Below are 21,077 nucleotides of genomic sequence, written 5' to 3' on the forward strand. Positions count from 1 at the left end.
CGTTATGAAGGAGAAAATCAGTCAGACGTTCTAACTTCTGATCGACGAATCCACAGATATTAGCAGTCACGCCCAACTTCTTGCCAATGTTCGGTTCGTCTGTGGAAATGTAATTGCAACAAATTTAATTTTTTTGTAAAGTACTACCCGGTTCTCTCACCGGGTAGTACTTTTCAAACCTACACAGTACATTTATGCACGTACTTCTGTAGAAGTATTGATGTACCTCGGAACATTGTTTACATTCACCGTTACTCTATAAAATCGCAAGAGGTGTGAAATCTTATCCAGAGAGAAAAAGAATAAAGGCGTGGCCTTTTCCAGTACCTGCCTGAATAAAATGGAAACAAAACGGCCCTTTTTTGGCAAACGTGTTCAGGAATGATAAAGCACACTTTTTATTAGAGCCGGTGAATATTTATAATTGTCACCTTTGGCCCACAAATTAACAACATTTTCAAGAGGTCCATCTTCATTCTCCAAAGTTTTACCACTTCATTTAGAATCGGGCCAATTGTTGCTTTTCTTTTATTTTTTGAACTCTGATGGAATGGAAACTGCAACTATTAGAGAAGACCCTATAAATCGCTGCTAAAAGAAGGGATTATATAGCGCTTACAAGGACTCCAATAACTTCGAGGCAACCCTCATTCATGGTGGAACATATGGTTCAATCAATTTTTACTCTGTTGCTTGAAATTTGATAAAATAATCGGTAGGAATTTCCCAATTGTTTAGCCTCCACTTTCGGTGTTCACCGGTGGATCTACAGAATACCTTTGATAAGATATATTGTCTAATGGCAATTTCTGCAACTGCGTTTTGAATTAAGATAAAACCTTGGCGCTCTGAAATGGAAAGGTTCGCGTGATTTTCAGGAACGTTTTTTCTATGCGATACAATATTCGAGATTTTGGTTGAAGCTATATTTATTGAATTTTAATTCAGAAGATAATGTTCTTTATGAAAGGGCCCATTAAAATGGAAATTGCCATTCAAAAACTGAATGCAAATATTATCAAAGCAGCACTGGACTTGTATAACCGCAGAAGTTCCGTGTTAGGTTAACTGAAACACCTTTAGATAAGATTCAGATTGGATTTCATGAACAATTTTAAATTCCCTTTCAAACCAAACTGATAATAAGTATTCTTAGGGGTGTAATTTTTATCACCCTTTATGCAATTGAACGGGGTTTTTTTTAATACATCAGAAATAATAAAGAGTGTATAAGCGGGGGAGTGAGGGAGGGAAGGAAGTCAAGGTAGCGTTTATACAGCATAATGCAAATGACTTAATACGCTAATCATGTTTTATCTAAGAATAATGACAAAGTTGTACATAAATCGGAAATGTTAGTAGCAATTATTCCATTATTGTGTATTTGAAATAATAATTAAAAGGAAGAAAAGGATCATTTTAGTAAACTTATGTTTCTACAAGATCCTGATCATTTACTCAGAGCGCAGAATCTACCACGTGACAACCTCATAGCATTGCTATAAATAATGAGAGAAAAACGAGGAGTTTGTCTGCGCTGTGTAAGGAGTGTATTCATTTGATTATCATACAATCGGTGAGTGTTGTATTTTTTGTGCTGAGTGTGAAATAGAATTGTCTTTAATTTGGGAAGAAATTTTTAAAATAATTAATTTCGTCGAAGATTAAATGGAGTGTCGAGTACTTGTTTACCATCAAAAGTATGGTATGGGATATTTCTCCAGATAGTATCCTTTACGATTCCTAGTTTAGGGGACTAGCCGTATACATACATCAGGAATCTGTGGATTTGTATCCTAGTCAATTACTATTGAGAAACTACAGCGAAGAAACTCCTACTAGAAAATACTGCTGAAATAGTGGCTAAAAATAAATTCGTCAAAGCAGTTTTTACAATGAGTTTGCGAAATGAGTTGGTTAGTACTGGTGCTGTCAAGTGATCGAAAAGTTTTGTTTCTTACTTGCTTTAGTCGATATTTGTCAGTTTCGCCGAATGTGTTTGTAACATGAAAAACTTATTGGAACAAGTTTTTGTTCCTTCGCATAATAGATCCAGTAAATCTGGAACGCAGGCATGAAGGCTACTGTATGGTCCGGTAGTAACGCCGGACTTCGATGTTACTCCGGCAGCGTTAACTTGCATCAAAAATAGTCTTGACTATGAGTTGTTTGAACTGAATATTTCCTGCAAGTTTGTTTCGCTATTTCAATACGACTTCACAGCCCCAGCAATCCTCCCTTCGCTGCCCGACTAGAAGAAAGATCTTAATATCTAGTCACTACGCATGCAGTCAATTTGCGCGAGAGGTTACTCTTCGTTAGTATTTATACTGACTCTTGAGCTTGCACCTTCGCTCAAAGTTTGTTATTTGGTTTTTAGGAGCATTAGCAACTAGGGCCATATTGCTCCGGGGTTATGCGGTGGTCATTCCCTGATCTTTCCGTATTTGGTGGGCACGGGCTCGAACCCCGGTCTAATCATTCACTCAAAGTGTAACTGCATTCTTCTTTCATCTCATTCGGATGAATGAGAAATCAATTTCTGGCAATTAAGTTTTCCGTAACTCCAAACGTCTATTGGCAACAGCACTATCAAGAAAAGTGCTACGCAGTTGATTTTGTTAAGCAAATCTCGCAGTTTGCTTTGATGAATCATACAGGATGATTCACTATTGAATGTGAATTGAAGGAATTTTAGAGATTAAAGCTCTAGTTGACTATGTCCCTAGGTGAGATAGTATAAGAGCAGTGGTAGGTATTATAATTTAAGTTTAGGTTGAATTTCCGCATATTTTTTCTAGGCATTCTGGCCATACTTAAAGTGGCCCAAAGTGCTCTATCAGTACGAAGTCTCCCTTCACTATGTACCCATAAGTGATGCTTATGGAACATTTTTTTTCCATATTGAGTGAATATTTTCACTACCCCAAAAATATTCGATTTCAAGGTTAACTTACCTGCTTTTGAGCTGCTACTAGAATACTTCATGTTTCGTGGAGAAAGATTCAACAAGGTTAACGAACGAATTGTGAAAGTCTCTTTGAAGGCTGAAATTGATTCCGTTTCCACGCAATGAACTACAGGCAGTTGATTGCGTTATGTTTGTACTGTGCACAGAGCTTGTGCTTGGTCTTTTGATTCCTCAAAAGACTTGGGAATTGTGTATAAAAAAAATTTTCTTTCTCAATTAGAAAGTAATGATAAAGCTTTCATTGCTGAGGTTTGCAAAAATTTTGAATTTGTCTTAATTATAGACAAGACTGGATCGAGTCAATTAAAGATTGGTGATAAAATATTTAACTTATGAAAATGCTAAAATGAGTACCTTGTGTGCTCAGGCAGTTGGCCATTTTGTAAATGGTTGTTCTGGGTGGCTCTGGACACAATTTACTTGAATTGACTTCCCACACGGGATGATGGCAGATCTTGGAAAGAATTTTGACTTGCTATTTTCTTGTTGTGAGATCAGGATTTCTGAATTTAAATACAAATCACTGATTGTTAGATATTGAGCTGTTTATTGAATTTAGATTGATCTATTTCAATCGAGTTGACCTGTAGTGATGGTGATAGAGAGGTTATTCGATTATCACAAAAGTGACTTCTGGTTTAACGTAGTTGTTGCTGCGTGTTCAGTATAATAATTGGATGTTTTCAGTTGTGTGAACTGCTTTCTTACTGACTGGGGAAATCCCCATTAGCTAGTACCTTAACCTCTTGTCTTTTCTTCACTACATGGTCTTGTGTTAATAATATCGAGTCTTAATGTTGACAGTTTTAACCAAGTCAATTGAAAATTGTCTTGGTATCTCATTGTTGCCGCTGTGACATGCTAATTTTCTTGGTATTGTTGCCAGGTAGACAGTTACTGTTCTAAAAGATTGATATAAAAGATAAATTTCTTAGTTTAAAAAAATTTGATTCTTTTCCACTAATAACTTTACTCTTTTCTTCATACTTTGCTTCTTTTCCGGGGATGCCTTTCTCTCGTCCCCTTGCTTTCTATCCATTTTCCATACTACTCCTATTTTCCTTTCTTTAAATACCTTCGGGCTTGCATGATAGTCACAGTAAGTCTTCAGTAAGTGGAACCTGGTGCGCCTCCACGTGTCTGAGTTCAGGAGGCAGGTGGCCCCTGGTTGCGAAGTCGCCAGGTGCCAGCATTCAACATAAGACATACACTTGCCGGCCTGGCCTTTGCCTTTTCAGATACTACAGCGGCATATAGGAGAAACCCTGAAGACCGCAGTTAAAACAAACTCCTTGACACCAACCTCAAATACAGGTTGGTTGATTGTACCGGGCTCCCTTGCCTGGTACATCTGTCTCCTGAGGAGGAGACAGTCTTGTTTTCTCTCCTCCCATGCCAACCCTTATTCTTCTCATGGTGGGGCACGGACCTGCCTCCCTGAACATCCTGGGGTCGCCTTCTCTATCGTCCCCATACTTGTCTTTTCCCCAGCCTTCATTCTTCTCCCCACTACGCTGCCTAATTCGCCAGCGTATAACCACACACAAACTGTTAAAACTTAACTTCTTCCAAACTAACCTCAATTGACTTTTCTAATTCCAGCGCTCACCCCTACCGCGGTTTTTTAGGTCCTAGTCACTGAAATCTCAGGATACTAGGTGTCAGGGCTTGCCAGAATAAAATTTCATTCTGTATACCTGGTCTACCTCCACGAGGCTAAGTGTGGGCAATGTTGTGCCTCAGTAGGGGTCCACCAGATGAACAACGATACGCTACATACAAAATCAACACTTAAATCTCTGGCTTTCCTAGTGAACTGGTACACCTACAATGAAAGCAACGCGGAGATGGGAACCCCCTGGTGCCGTTAGACATCAATACAGCCTGACTGGGACTTTACACTAACAAATATTGTAGGTACTTCTCATGCGTCTAAAGATCTAGGTACAGTTAAGGTAACTGTTTCGCTTCCTGTTGTATTTGATTCTGCAATCTCTTGCAGTAATTACAGTTTTGGCTGATGTAAATACTACTGTTAATCTTGCCGGACTAGAAAGTAGTTTTTTCAATTGTGTTAATTCTAGTCGTTCGTGCGCGCACTACTTCAGTCATCTAATTAATAAACTAGAGCAGTTTATCCCTGAAGTCTCAACCTAAGCAATACAGTTAGTGTATTGCAATAACTAGTTATAACTTACGGACTTTCGCTTGTCTTTACTTAAGACAGAGTTAAACGGTAAAATTGTTTAACTGTACAGTTAAGAACAAGATCTACCTTCTGGGGTAGACAGTTGAAGTATTAATCCGGTATTGATTTCGTTACTGCCTCAGTTAAATTGACTTTACAACTGCGAGACACTGTCCCAACTGAGCTACTTTAATTCTGTTATATCCACCTTGTTTTATAAGTCAAGCTACTGTAACCACTAATCTTGAATTAACCTGAAGATATGAGTCCCATGTCTCTTACTAGTAAATCTAGTTTCAGCTACGATACTAGTATGAAGATTCGGTATACTAAAACCAGTGTGAAGCTTTACTAACTGGTCTTGTAAGCTTAAGATATTTGCACTTTTAACTGTATGCGTCGTTAGTAAATTTTATCTTGCCGTGGTAGTCTACACCGACATGAGAATAGTTTTAGCGTGTTTTTAAATGTTCTCGAGTTAAATCAGATGAACTACTCGTGCTTTCAAACGCATGAACTTGGACTGCTGTCTTGTGCACAATTCCGTGTTTTTCATGGCCGTCCTTTTCGACACTGAATTAATAATAAATTGACTTAGGAAATATTAAGGTTGCATCGAAAGACTATGGAATCTGTAAAGCCTTCAAGCTTCCTGTTTCCTTTTTTTAATTATAAAGGAATTAAGGTACCCGAATCAACCAATTTAACTACAGCCTTCTGAAAAACCCCTCTAAATGGGGAGGGGACTTTTTTAAGCTTCATTTCTTTCCGAGAAGTGCAGCGAAGCTATTCGTCACGACTTAGAACTGCAATGCTTTTTCGGGACTCAGATAAAGCAGAAGTCAACAGACTTTGATGCCATTACTCCTACCAATGCTAGCCGGGTGGGCAAAGTACCTGCCTGGCGACCCAAAGGTCGCGGGTTCTAATCCCGCCTCGGGCTTAATCAGTAGAAAATGCCAAAACTTGGAGGTGCATTATGGCCACAGAAACCGATCAGCTAACAAAAATAAACTTACCAAATATAGATCCTAATATTAGTCAGTTAAGAAGTATGTCCATTCAACTGCAGTACTGGATGTGTAGGAGCATTGCTTATTTCTCAAGACTAGAAATTTCGAAATACTCTTTTAGTAAGTCTTAAACTATCCACTACTTAGTACCATCAAATTTGGATGTAAATGAACTATCCAGTTCATTACACTAACATTTCCCTACTTAAAGTACTTGATGCTAATTTTAATGTTACATGTACGATTATTTTGTCTTTAAACGTATTCCAAGAACAAAGTTTCATTCCCGAACTAGTGTTCCTATTCGGGACTAACTGCCTTTTTCTATAATTTTTATAGTAGCTAATTTCCTTATCCGGTTGAAGAGAATGGAAGAATCGCAAGAACAGAGGCCCGAAAGAGAACGCTCTAATATACTCGACCGTATATGGCGGAGTGAGCGTGCTAGGGATATCCGCAGGATAGTGATTGTGTTTTTAATTCTAGCTGTGCTAGTAGCAGTGGGACTCTACTTTGAAATTGTTAGTGGAAAATACACTGTCGCATCTGGCGTTTTTGCAATAGTAGCGTTAGTAGTCGTCTGCGTAGCTGCGGCTAAATGTTTCTTACTTCAAAATGGAGCAGTGCGTCCTGCAGTTGCAGCAGCAGCAGACCAATCTGCATCTATGCAGATGTCCGCATCCGAGCGCCTCTTACCTGAAAGTCGACGTAGATCAGTTGGATTTCCAGAAGCCGGACACCAGTCAGCAGTAGAAACAATAGAACAAGTCCAAGGATCATCATCAGGCTCAACTAACCTGCACAGACGACTTCTTGATGAAGGAACTTCCGATATTTCTACTGGAGAACCTGAACAACTAGCCGGCGCAGTTCAAGACTCCGAAATTTCGATCGCTGAATTTCAAGCAACAGTTTCGAAACTTACCACAAGCGAAGAATCCAAAGACTCCTACGAAATGTCGGTGATTTCTAGTAACGTAGAATCCTCCTCTACAGCTTCCTCGACAGCAATTGACAACAGTGATGCACCTGGAAGCCCACCTTCTGAATCTCAAGATGGAACAGAGAAGCAATTGCTATCAGGAAACGAGTAATGGGACTCAGTTGAAAATACGTTTAGTGTTCGTTTATATTAATTTTAAATTGTTTATTACAAAATTCTTCTGAGATTTTTTAACCATTTTAGTCCTGTAATTTTTTTTTAGTTTGTGATATAATACAATTTGAACTTAATTTGCAAGTTTTACAAGTATGTACTTCATTTTTATAATAAAAGATTTCGCATGACATGAGTTTTTTTTCATGGGTAGATCAACCAAATGGTTTCACTTTTGCAAAGGTGATCTTGCAGAAAAGACGTTTTTGCATTGTAGGGGTATTGTTTGTACTGGCTGATTAAAGCCAACTATTACTTAACAATTCACACAAGCACTGCCGTGTAATGTCTGCTGTCCTACTTTATTTTAAATCTGCTAGGCCCTCTGACTGCAGGGAGAACTCCATGTGCTTTCAGAGTAGAGTGAAGACAAGTTTACTCCCGACACATCAATATCGAAGAACAGTTTAATATACATGTAAAAATATTTAGGTCTTAATCATACATTTCACTTTCTAAGAATTTTCATCAGTTAACAGACTATTTAAAATAGTCTTCCTGACTAACATGAATATTTCAACAATTCCACTTTGCAGGAGGGGTCTTCACAGTTATTAGAATCTACTTGTACACTTCAAATACAATTCAGGCTATATTCGCCATCTCCTGGAGAAACACCGCTTTCTAAGGACTAAATATAATATTTTATCCTTAACAATAGTCTAATGAAACATTAATTCTCAGGAACATTGAATGCCTTCAGGTAGTTCCAGTCAGTATTAAATCTTAGTCCGAATAAATTTAGAGCTGGAGACAAAAGAAATTGGTAACTTACTTTCCTGAGCAACTTGCTAAATATCTGTCCTGGATAACTAGCGGCCCACCGCTCGCCTGTTATGTCATCAGATCCTATTTTCATGTTCTTTTTCCCCGAAAACCTTTTCTCCATCAAACTTCGGCTTTATTTCTCAACTAGCGGGTTTACATTCCTCACATTTTACTCCAATTATACAACCCTATACACAACTTCTCTACAGAACGAAAAGCGCAAAATACACCTCAAATTCGGGCCCTTCTCCTTATATATCTCTATACGTTTTTTTTCTAATCTTTTTCGAACAAACCTCTGGGTCAAAGTTTCTTTTCTGCGAATTTCTCTTTGCCCTTATGCACCTTCTTAAACAATTAATTTTCTATTTTATTCTAATTATTGGAGTCTTTAAAATTTCATAAGTACAAAAAAAAAATTTTCGTTACTTGTAAGCCAGAGCTTACAACATGTAACTGACTGCTGTTTTGAATGATTTCTCCCGGGCATTTTTAAGAAGCTTCAATTGGTCTGTAAGTTAAGTGTCTAAAAATGAGATTTCAATTTGAAATACAAGTGATCGCAACCTAACAGGTGTTTGGCTGCATTACAAACACATCTTGGTGACGATGGCCAATGATAGTCTAAAGTACAGCACTCCAGTGAACTTTTTTCATTTGGAGCTTGGTTTGTAAGAAGCTTCAAGTATTCTTTTCAAAAAGAATGCAACTTCTTAAGAGTACAAAGAACGAGGGGATCATATTTTTTGGAGAAAGATTCAGTAATCTTTAAGGTATTGAAATAAGGCGGGGTAAGCAATTGGTGTAGGTGGTATTACCTGCAATAGCCTGTGTTCAGGTTTTAAGCTTTCCTGCTTAATCTCTCCAGTGTTTTCCAAACCACGAAAATTAATCCTTATTGACCTGGTCTCGCGTCCTACTTTCAATATGCACTATTTAAAAGTAAAATTCATTTTAGCTGGTCGTGGCCCGTCTGACGATTGTCTTATTACTCCGACTGTTCTCGAAAGAATGCCTGTAAATTTTGGTTGTAGGATTTCCAATGGTTTCAGGACTGAAATGGATTAAGAATAATGCAGTGGGTTTTAAGTGAAGAGTTGGCTTTCTTGGGAAACTTTAGCGTGGGGTATGAATCCTTCTCAATTTGGATATTAAAAAGAAGAAAAGCTGGCGAAGACTATCGTTTTTGATAGAAACGAAGTGTTTTGAAATCCAGCAGAAAATATTTTTGTTGGCTATATATATAGAATGGAAGATTCAATAGTACGTCTTGCAGAGATGCTTTAAGAAGAATCAGTTTGGCATTGACTTAGACTAGTGGAGCTTCAAAATGAAGGGAAATAGGAACTAGTGAATAATATAGAAAACTAGGGTAAGAATTTGTTTGACTGTAGCAGCATTGTTATCTACTAAGTTTAACCTCAAGAACAGAGAACAATGTAAATATTGAAGAAATATATCTCCCTAGGTGTAAAGTTATTAATTTCTGACCAGATTAATTTAAGACTCAAAATTGGCGACTGACAACAAACACGAATTTGGCCTTCGAAAGAGAATGATAACGAAGACTGAAATTTCTCTCATTGGAATGATAATGGATATTTTAGGATTCGATTTCTCAAGTTACTGGAAGACAGGTCTGAGTTGATTGAACAGAATAAAAATTAACTGGCCACAGAAATAAGTGACAACCGGCTGCATGAAAGGTACGGTTTAGGAATTCCACATAGTGATCAGGCATTGGTTTATACGAAGAATTGAAATATTTAAGAAACCCCTTTTTGAAAACAGTTTCTACGCTTAACTGTGCGAATAATAAGTTCAAACAATTTGGCGGCGTCATTGGTGAATCTTTTTCGCGATGCTGAGTTGACAGCGTAGAACGGTTTTCAAAGATGAACCCGATCAAAAATTATTCCATGAAAATTCGGGGAACCAGTTGGCAACTGAAAATGCAATTGCCAAGGATTTAGACCTGTATGAAATGATCCAAATGAAGCTGTTAAAGAAAATTAAACTCAATATTGTAACCCTAAGTTTTAAGAGTATGTAATCAATAATACTGGTTTATTAAATTTAATATCTTTATAAGATTTCTAATGAAATAAAACAAAGTTTTATTTTAAAACTAAAACTCTTTCGGCTTATATGAACCTGTCAGGAAGGTGACAGTGCTTTGAGTTGGCTGGACGTCTTGAGTAATAACCAATCGCAATAAATCTTTATTGTGAAATTACAACACAATATCCCATCCCGACGACCAGTGCCCGCGGTTCACTTATACAGGAGCTTGACTCAGACTACAAAACCTCTAATACAGTGTAGAATGCAATATTACGGAGGTGTCTTAAGCAGCTATTTTTGGCCCCTTTTAGTAAATTACTCAGTGTAGTGAGTCCCAGTATTTATTGGGGAATGGAAAGCCAGACGGTCTTAGAGCGAAAGCTATGGTAGGGGTTCGGAAACTTGGAAAGCCTTCCAAAACCTGGTAGAATTCTTATCTACAAAGTATTAGAGACAGACCAAATTCCTTGCTGTAGACTCTACAGCAAGGAATCTGTTCTAAACCTATACAGTTTAGAGGCAGCTGCAGATAATCAGGAAAGCTCACCAATTCATCACGTCATTTACCTTTTTCTATGAAATTTTACTGTTCACGCTACTTTTCCTCGTAAATACGTTTATTATATTACACACTGGAATATGCTTCTGTTTCTGGAAGAAATTACTTGAGATGGATTTAAACATAAAAGAAACCGTTATCCGGTAAAAGAAACTCCGTCGCAAAAATCGACTTTATGCAAGATATAGTTCAGAATTCCGAAATTCGAATCAAAATGCGGAATTTTTAATATTTTTTTAAAGTAATATTTTATGTAATTCAAATATTAAAAAAATAGTATGTTGGTAAACTATGAGCAGTAAATTGTTTGATTTCACGTTAGTGTCTTTTTTGCCAGAACCTTTTTCTATTAATTAACTCTTGGAAGTTAATTAATACTTAAGTGTCCTAGATAACTTTCCGCAATTGTTATACGATACAACGTTATATCCCGAACTAGATACAGTTAGCTTAGTATATAATATTGTCAATTAATCAGTAAAATCTATTAATCTTGTTGAACTTCATTGTCAATTAAATTGTACTTTTTAACTAATTACATATAACGACTTAGATTTTACAAACGTAACATAATTAATTAATACATAACTGATACAGAAGTTATATTAAGAAACTCGAAGATAATACTTGATACTGAAAAAAATATATACAGGGTGTTTCAGTTAAACGTTTCAGGACTTCTAAGAGGGGTAGGGTACATCCTGACAACTCGAAATCATATAGCAATGTGGGGTCGGAAATGCTTTCCTGAAGCGGTGTTGTACACAGAAGCACCATAAAGAAAAGAGACCGTAAGTGAGAAATCGTTTTAATAATACATGAAAAGAAGCAAAAGGTACATGGATTAAAGTAAGGGTTCGAAGTTTCTTCCACGGGCTACAATGCACGCCTCACATCTCCGACGCATGGACATCCGAACATTCTGGAATACTCCAGGCGAATTTCGAATTTCTTCGGCAGCTACTGCGATTCTTGCAACCAGCTCCTCGGCATTGTCAACAGGGGTGTCATAAACTAGCGATTTCATATGACCCCAGAAATAAAAATCAAGACATGATAGGTCGGGTGACCGAGCAGGCCAACGCACGGGACCACCACGTCCGATCCACTGTTGACCAAATGTGACATCCAGGTAGTTACGAACATCTCCGCTATAATGGGCAGGGGCTCCATCGTGTTGGAACCACATTGTCTGTTGCGTCGATGCAGAAATCTGTTCATCTCTCAAAAGTTGTGGCAATACTTGCTGCAGAAAGATCAAGTGGATAGGTCCGGTTAGACGACACGGTAACAGGTAAGGTCCGATGAGATGATCTCCCATAATACCGGCCCATACATTGACCGAAAATCGAATCTGTGCTGCACGACGTCGTATTGCATGCGGGTTCTCGACCGCCCAGATATGGTCGTTATGCGTGTTGAAAATTCCTTCCCTTGTGAAGGATGCCTCATCGGAAAACAACACTTCAGCCGGAAAAAGGGGATTTGTAGCACATTTTCCAAGGTATCACTGTGCGAAAGCAAAACGAGGTGCATAATCCTCCGGTTGCTGTGTCTGGACACGCTGCCTGGAGTATTCCAGAATGTTCGGATGTCCATGCGTCGGAGACGTGAGGCGTGCATTGTAGCCCGTGGAAGAAACTTCGAACCCTTACTTTAATCCATGTACCTTTTGCTTCTTTTCATGTATTATTAAAACGATTTCTCACTTACGGTCTCTTTTCTTTATGGTGCTTCTGTGTACAACACCGCTTCAGGAAAGCATTTCCGACCCCACATTGCTATATGATTTCGAGTTGTCAGGATGTACCCTACCCCTCTTAGAAGTTCTGAAACGTTTAACTGAAACACCCTGTATATAGTGTTACAACTGCGTTGGGATACAAGTTTAGGGTTATAATTTTTGTACTGAAATCGAAATTTTATTGAAATTGAATCGAAATCATGACTCAGATCAGAGCAGCAAAGCAGAAGGCTCAAGCTAAATGGAGTGCTGTGGCTAAGGAGCGAACTTGGGGGGGGGGGGCAGTTTCCCTCTGAATCACAGCCTTTTAAAATGCACTGCTCGCTTCATGTTTGTGGATCAATCGGGAACAGGACATGATATTGCCAAGGTGGATGTCTTTGTGTGTGTGCGCGGGCGATGTAAGGAGTGTGAGGAAATGAGCCGACAACTCAGCGTCGTTATGGGCCTATATGAGAGCTTGAAGGACAGAGCGCATGCCCTCGAAGGATCTAAACTGAGGGGCCCATCAAGCTCTCAGCTGCCCACATCAACGCTAGAGCTTGCACTTGATCATCACGCAACACAGCGGCAAACCCCAATGCAGAATGTGCTGGTACCACAGGAACTAGTAGTTGTTAGTGACTCTATTGTCAGGGAAACGGGGAACATGCTATTTAAAAAGGATAGGTGGAACAGGACCAGGGTATGTCTGCCAGGGGCAAAGGTTGATGGCGTTGTAGAGCGGATATCATCTTTTAAGGACACAAAAGGTAATATTGTTGTACACGTTTCTACTAATGATATTAACAGTAGGAGACCGGCAGAATTAACAAGTACAGGTCACTGTTGAAAAAAAGCCGTGAATTAGAGTTGAATTTGAAAGTGTCTGCAATTCTGCCCAGACACAATAGGAGGGAGTATATGATGAGAGCCTTGTCGATCAATTCGGCCCTGGAAAGATTGCGCAACGCTCAAGGGGTAAAATGTTTTTTCAGCCTGGTCTGTACTTGTTAACAGGAGAGGCTGCTTCTACAGGGATGGGATACACTTAAATAGAAAGGGTGCAAGAATATTTGCTGATGCTATCGAGCCAGTGTCAGGTGGGTCGGAAAACTGCTAGCTTGTGGGGGGGGTACAAGGACTAATAGATTAACAGTAGCCACTGGCAGAGGTGAAAGTGATTCTTGCACTGCTTCTGTTGGAATTAGCAGCAGCTTGGAAAACAAGATGCAGAGTTATTTCACAGACTGCTGGGAGTCATTGCGGTACAAGTAAACACATGGGTTGTGTTAGGGTAGCTAAGAATAGGAACAAATGCATGTATACTTGCATGTACACCAATGCTAGGAGTTTGGTAAATAAATTTGATGAATTTGAGGTATTTCTCAAAACATCAAAGGCAGATGTTGTTGGGATATCACAGACGTGGTGTCACACAGATATAAGGAATGCAGAACTGTAATTTGGGGAGTACAATGTGTACAGACAGGATAGGAAGGGAGGAGGGGTTATGCTATTAGTTAAGAAACACATAAACTCCAAGGAAGTGAAGCCAGTCGACATCGCTGGACAGTGCAGTGTCGTGTGAGTTTGGTGTGACATAAGCATTGGGAGATCAAAATTGAGAGTAGGAGTGTGTTATAGGTCTAATGATTCTAATGAGTATAATAAGAAACTGTACAGGGAAATAGAGTGGGCCAGTAAATCAGAGAGTCTTATGGATGATTTTAATTTCCCAGATCTTGACTGGAATTTGTGGGTTGGTCACTCACACACTAGCGAGGCTTTTGTGGATTTATTGGATGATTGTTTTCTACATCAGCATATTCAGGAGGCAACAAGAGGGAGTAATACTCCTGATCTGATTATCAGTAGTGATTCTTTATGCATTAAGAATCTGCAGATAAAGGAACCACTAGATCACAGTGTGCTGAAGTGGGGCTTACTCAAAGAGGTATCCACCATCAGGAGTAAAGGGAAGGGTTTTTGCTTTCGTAAAGGTGACTACGGTGGTCTGAGACAGTATTGAAATTCTATACGGTGGGACCAACTGATGATGTTACCAACAGCAAATTCAAAATGGGAAGCATTCAAAGAACTATCTTGGAAGCTAATAGGCTTTACATACCAACTAAGAAATATTGTTCAGGATTTAGGCCTAAATGAATGTCAGATGAACTAATGAGACATATGGTAGAGAAGAAAAATGCATGGGATACATATAAATTAATGGGTGACATGGAAGCCTACGATAGATATAAGCTGGTCTGTAACCAAGTCACAAAGGAGATTAGGCAGGCAAAGGCAGATTATCAGAAATCCTTGGGAAAAAAGGTGCAAAGAAAAATAACAAAGAGTTTTTTTACCTAATGTAAACTCTAGAAGGAAAGGGATGAATCAAATTGGTCCACTGGATATTGATGGTTCAACTGTTGATGATTCTGCTCAGGTGGCTAACAAACTAAATGAGTGTTTTGCATCTACATTCACACGTGAGGAGTTATTCAAGGAGGAGAATGCCAGAGGTGAATTAAACTCTGGCAGTGACATCGCAATCTGTGGAAGAATATATTTAAGGACTGTTTTACAACTGAGAAAAGAAGGAATTCCGGTGCACAAGTTGGATAAAACCTGGACAAATGAGGGATATACAAAAATGTAGCATGATTCTACAGTTCAGAGTAGTCATGGACCTTTACATTCAGCCTGGCAACCGAATTGACATCACCTGCTGGAAACAAGATAGATTAATAAATAATTCATGTAGCAAAGAAAATATTTCGTTACGAATTTATTTTAAATATTTCACTCAATGATGACATAATGATGAACTCAGTTTGTACACGAGCTCCTCCTCTGTCTGGAAAATGTTAATAGTATCTGAACAGTGAACAAATGTGACTTTCAGAAAACGATATGAGAATTAAAGACTTATATATGATAAATGTAGAGAATCTGATCATCCTTGAATGTTTTAGCAGTACCAGTATTGCTAAAGAAACTGAGTAATATAAATGCGAAGATTATAATCCGATGAATTTCTAAATTATAAAGATTGTAGGGAATCAATTTTATTAGGAATAAATAATGAGGACTATATTTGCACATTAAAGTATGTCAAAATAACTACGAAGTACAAATAAAATTCATATATATATACCACAATAGCGTAATTTGAATCATTTATATGTTAAAGAGCACCCTGTGACAAAAGCAAACTAATTAACTTTAAATTAGAAGTTAATAAATTATTCTTCAACGTTTTTGTAAAACATGTATCATTATAATAATGGCTACTTGTTTTGCCAAGGTAGATGTAGTAATAATTTGAAGTTTATATCCCCAAACAAAAATTAGAAAGCCGGCCACTGCATAACACGAAGTTACAAAATTCTTTCCCATTGAAAAGTTCTCTTCACTTCTCCCTGCCTCTCCCTTTTCAATAAGTGCATGATAACGCGCAGTAATAGCATACTATGTTTCTGTAGTCAATTGGTCTAGTCTTCACAACTTATTCTTTACTTGTCATTGACTAATCTCTCAATTGTCAGAAAGTTAATTTGTGGTTGAAACTATAAGAAAATAAGGGATCTTCATGGATAACTGTTAAACACAGGTAGGATCATCCCCTCCCCCACTTGCTATTTATCTACATACGTGGAACATGATGTATTATGTTTGACGCAAATTGTGTCAAGTATTTGTACAGGAGTATATAAAAACATTTTGGACAGGTTAATCGTTACTGTTAGAATATGAAATGTGATATATTGAGAGTAAAGGACAAGATAATTTCGATGAGACAAACAGCGAAATAACTAAATTCTGTTTGGTAGCTACCACGTGCACATATGCTGTTTATTATTTGATTAAACCTGTTTATTTATTTAAAGATATGCTCTGGCTGGTTAACCCAAGAACGAGACCCCCCCCCCCTGACAAAGTGAGTGGTGACGAAGAAATAATTAATGCAGTTGGCTGCTTATTGTGATGTATATCTGCTGCTTCAGTTGGGTGGTATCAGTGCAGGTTATTACATTTACATAACAGCCGCGTATTACTAACTTGTTATATACACTCAATGTAACATTCTGTCCTCCTCAGCCAGATTAATTTCACTATTGTTTCGCTCATGAGAGAGAGAGAGAGGGGAATGCTTCGATGTTATTGTAGCTAACGTCAGGTTGTAACGATTCTGCCGAATCCCCAACTATTTAATTGTGAGAAATTTGATGCTTGTTATTATTCATTCACGTAATAAACAAAAAATCATGTAATTGGATGGAAATATTTCTTATATTCTATGGAATATATTGCATTTCCCTAATTTAGATGCAATATGTTCTACAAAACATACTGCAGTTTCATAATTTATTAGAACTTTCAAAACGTACTAGATGGCGCCACTTTATTAAATCCAGTTTGTTCCTTTTCGGGTTTTTCATGTACTAAAATGTAGCTTAATAGGAATGTATCTAGAAACACAATGTCTCAAGTTGTTTCTTCAAATAAAATGTACTTTCAGTTTTATTAAATAGTTGTACGTTAACAGAAACGTAAAATGAATTAACATCGCTGAATATTGTGTACAGAAGCCATGTAGCAACGACCGGGTAGCTGAACCCTGGATAAATTACTAAAATTGGTAAAAAGTTTTACGGTACGAGAAACAATAGTGCTCTTCTGCTTTCGTGTATCAGTTATATGTAAAATCGCAGTTGACTAAATTCAGTGTTTGATGTGGCGAAAAAATGGGACCAAACAAGAAGAAAATCCAGTGAAGTACAAAAGTAATAAACAGTGGTTTGGAGAATTGCTGTAATTCCAAATAGCAATAATATTATTCAAATATTATTGTTATTTGGATAATGGCGTGTTACTTCCCCCCCCCACACACACACTGCCATACACGAAGTGCCGAAAAATTGAAGTTACTTCCGATTAAGCTTTCTGTAAATTATTTTATAGTTGCCTCCAGGTTAATTCGGCAGATGCCATTTTAATTATACAGATAAACAGTTTCGAAAGAGAGATGGGATTTACTGCAACTCTACATTTAAATTCGATTGTGTATATTGAATACTGCATGTTCAGCAGTTTCATTAGTTCAATTAATTAACAAAATGTGTGTTAGTTAATGAGGAAAAGTATGGCAAAAGATATGGAGAACGCGTAGGGAAAGATAATATAAAATATCTTTGATATTATAATTTTATTTTATATTTTACGTAATATATTTATATTAATGTGTAATCTTATATCAGTGTGCGTTATCTTATATTAATCTTATATATATATATATATATATATGTCAATATATCAATATATATATTGATTCTGCGTTTATTCGTTAACTTGTATTATGTTTGTTTATTTTATAAAGGTAAAAGCGTATAATTTTCTATTACACACACAGCGTATATGGCAATTTATGTATTTAGCAAAAAAAAAAAAAAAATTAGTGTGGTTAAGAGGGGAAATGGATAACCCCTGGCTTGTAGCCGCGTTTTGTATGCAATGGAACGGGAAGAAGTTCTTCTTCTATACACCTAGGTCCCGCGCGACGCACTTTCAAAATGAGATGCGGTATGCTGCAGGTAAAGCTTGCTAGCCCCTTGTTATCGCTTAGCATAATGCGAGCGAGGAATTATACGTATTATTAGTGCTGATCCTTTACTTCCACGAAAAAAAAAAAAACAAAAAACGATTAAAACTCTACTTCCTTCTAGAAACCTTTTTATGGAAAGGATTACAAGGAATTATCAGGCAGCTTGCCTTACCTTCAGTATACGAGACGCTGGTTATCCCCCCCTTCTCCCCTGCTGCGCTTCTTTTGAGCTGAGATCTACATGTGCAACAACAATAAGCAGCGGTATTTGTAATCATTTGATTGACCTTATCAGTGACCTTCGAGAAGCTGTCATCTTTTCTATAAATAAATTAATTAGTTCACCAGTGGAGAAAGAATAAACATTTTTCAGTAGCTCCTACTTCTGTTTCGAAAGTGGTGCCCTATAAGTATTTTTTCAAATATGTTTTCTTGCACGGTTCGCTTCAAATTGAAGGTGTTAAATGATGGCAAAGAACGTGGAAATTTTCCTCCTCCTCCAACCGAGAAAATGATGTGACTGTAGGAAGAAAGAGGAGGTAATTCAAAAATTAAGATTTTACTCAAGTAAAATCTGTAAATTGTTAAACACAGCATCAATCTAGACGCCCTCTTGCAAGATGGTAACAATACAGGAATATTTTTATTGAAGATAATGTGCAAATATTGCGCTGTTGAATGCTTAGTTACTGTCCACACTTCGAAATAGATTCCCGAATTTATATATTTCCATTCGAACTATGTTAATAATCCCAGTCCCTACAACAGCAGCAGCTTTTCAAAATTAATCATTACAAAAAACTATTCGAGAACCACCGTGGGCCGTGACAGAATTTCAAATTTGGCGCTGTTGTCCATAGAACGTGCCCCGTGTGCAAATTTTCACTATAATAACTTAATTATTTTGTCGAGTTAAAAGCAACGAAAGTTGATTTTGTTTAAGAATTTTGTATTAGTTTAGTTGTATTAGTCGTAGTCCCCTTTGGAGTCAGTATATTTTTCCACCGATGCTACAATTCCAGCTAGGAAATATTTTGCACTTAGGACTCCAGAATTCCATCTACTGCAGCAATAACGTCACTGTTGGTGGGAAAATGGATGCCATACAGGTATTTTTTCAAATTAGGAAATATTTGAGTCTGATGGCGCTGATGTATTATGGGGGGGTGGTCTAAGGTTTCAATACGAACTTTAAAAAACATGCCTATTCCTAACCTATCCAGCCATGGATCTTTTTTTTTTTTTTTTTTTGCAAAACTGGACATACTAGGTATTAGTCTGAGGTCTACGTGCAAGTTCGGAGTATTGGAAGACTGGAATTCTGTTTTTTATATATGCAATCAGTACGACGACTTAGGAAAAAAGTTAATACATCAATTGTCATGTTTGCGCAGATTACAGGGTGGTGAGGAAACTCTAATAAAATCAAAGGACAGTTTACGGACATTTCAGCTATTTGCTAGACAGATCTTTCAGGAGACGAGTATTACTACAACTAGAGGTGCATCACATGCGGCTGATTGGAGTGTTTTGAATTGTTCTGTGACGAATTGTGGAAGTGTACATACAGTCCACGTCCATGGAAGGAATGTACAGCTACCATAACTTCATTGTGTTGTTATTAGGTTGCTGGAACCGCCTAGTTTAATAAATAATAATAATAAAAGCCCTTATTTTTCCGAACGGCATCGTTTAGATTTTATCTCATATTGTGGCTACCTTCTCAACGAGATACCAGGTATTGCACTACTTCAAAGAAATAACGCTTCTCTAGTAGAGGAGACTACTGTTATTTATTCTCAGTGGGCACCACCACCCAGACGCGTTTCGGAGCTTGTTTGTATGTGTGGGATAATAACTCTACTATCCACTTGTCCCTAATATCAAACTTTGAAAAGCAAAAAAGTAGAGGGAAAGTTATAGTAGGAGCGGAAGAAGAGAAACGGTGTAGAAGAATGGAAGGGACAGTAACTCCTTCAACTCACACCACTCAAATTCCTCGAATAGGCGACGCTTCTCCAGTAGGGAAGACTGTTGTTACCTATTCTCGGAAACTCCTTGAATATCAGGCTCCTCGTGGTAACCTTTCCAAGGCTTGTTGGCCTTTCATCGGAGGGTGGGCAGGTACCCTGGTAATGCAGACGGTTGCGAAGTTAATTCCACAATATGAGAGATGCCAAATGGTGTAGATAATAATAATTACCCTTAAGTTTAACTACATACGTAATGTAAACGATGCCGTTACACTACGTATGTAGTTAAACTTATGGTGTATTTACACCGATATTATATAGTTAATTTAAACCCATAACGTATTATGCCTTGAGCATTTAGTCTTCAAAAATATTATCTATAGTGAATGTACACACGATTTTACAAGTTTGCTTTCGTTTTGTAAAAATGCCGATTCGCCCCTTATTTCAAGGAATACGTTGTTTCACTCCTTTCGATGCGTTGGTCGTTTCATCCTTTATTTCCACTAATTCAGTTCGACCAACTCCTCCACAATGACTCGACAAAAGCATTCCATTTTGTAAGAAGCGGGAGTTTGTTCTGCCTCGCGAAAATAGCCTGGCTATTGCGCCAATAGAAATGCAATTATCAGTGTCGAGTATGTGCACAAAGACCTTTCAGTGCGGCGTGCTTGTCACGACAGAAGGACATTTGCGACGACAATCTGTTTCCACGTGATCTTGCTGTCGCGTTTACAAAAGTTCTTCATTACGTTGTGTGTTGACATAAGCTGCGGTTTTCACCGACGGCGCGCATCTTTGTCTTTGTTGAATGGCATTAACGCAGCCCTGTAGTCTTCGTGAATGAGCCTAGGTCACAAGCGGTCTATGGGCTGCGCAGCTGATTAGCAACCGCAGTATCTACAGTAGGAATCGACGGTAGACACGGTTTAACGTTACCACCATAAGATTTCGTAAGGTTTGTTTATTTGTACTTATGAAGAGACGGGTCGCTGTGGTGATGCTTTTCTTCACCTGACCAACCCCGGAATCAAAGTAATTACAGTCACCA

General features: G+C 37.9%; 1 protein-coding gene across 1 annotated transcript; it reads left to right on the forward strand.

The window, feature by feature from the left end:
• Positions 1 to 1,538: 1,538 nt before the first annotated feature.
• LOC150088322 (uncharacterized) lies at positions 1,539 to 7,341 on the forward strand. The gene is made up of 2 exons (XM_090370717.1): positions 1,539 to 1,576; positions 6,512 to 7,341. Exon 2 carries the CDS (start codon positions 6,541 to 6,543, stop codon positions 7,264 to 7,266), a length of 726 nt encoding a protein of 241 aa, XP_090226843.1. The 5' UTR covers positions 1,539 to 1,576; positions 6,512 to 6,540; the 3' UTR covers positions 7,267 to 7,341.
• The last annotated feature ends 13,736 nt before the right edge of the window (positions 7,342 to 21,077 follow it).

The sequence above is a fragment of the Mastigoproctus giganteus genome, chromosome 3 (genome assembly GCF_048544385.1).
Source record: "Mastigoproctus giganteus isolate SK-2022 chromosome 3, ASM4854438v1, whole genome shotgun sequence".
Classification (NCBI taxonomy): Eukaryota; Metazoa; Arthropoda; class Arachnida; order Uropygi; family Thelyphonidae; genus Mastigoproctus; species Mastigoproctus giganteus.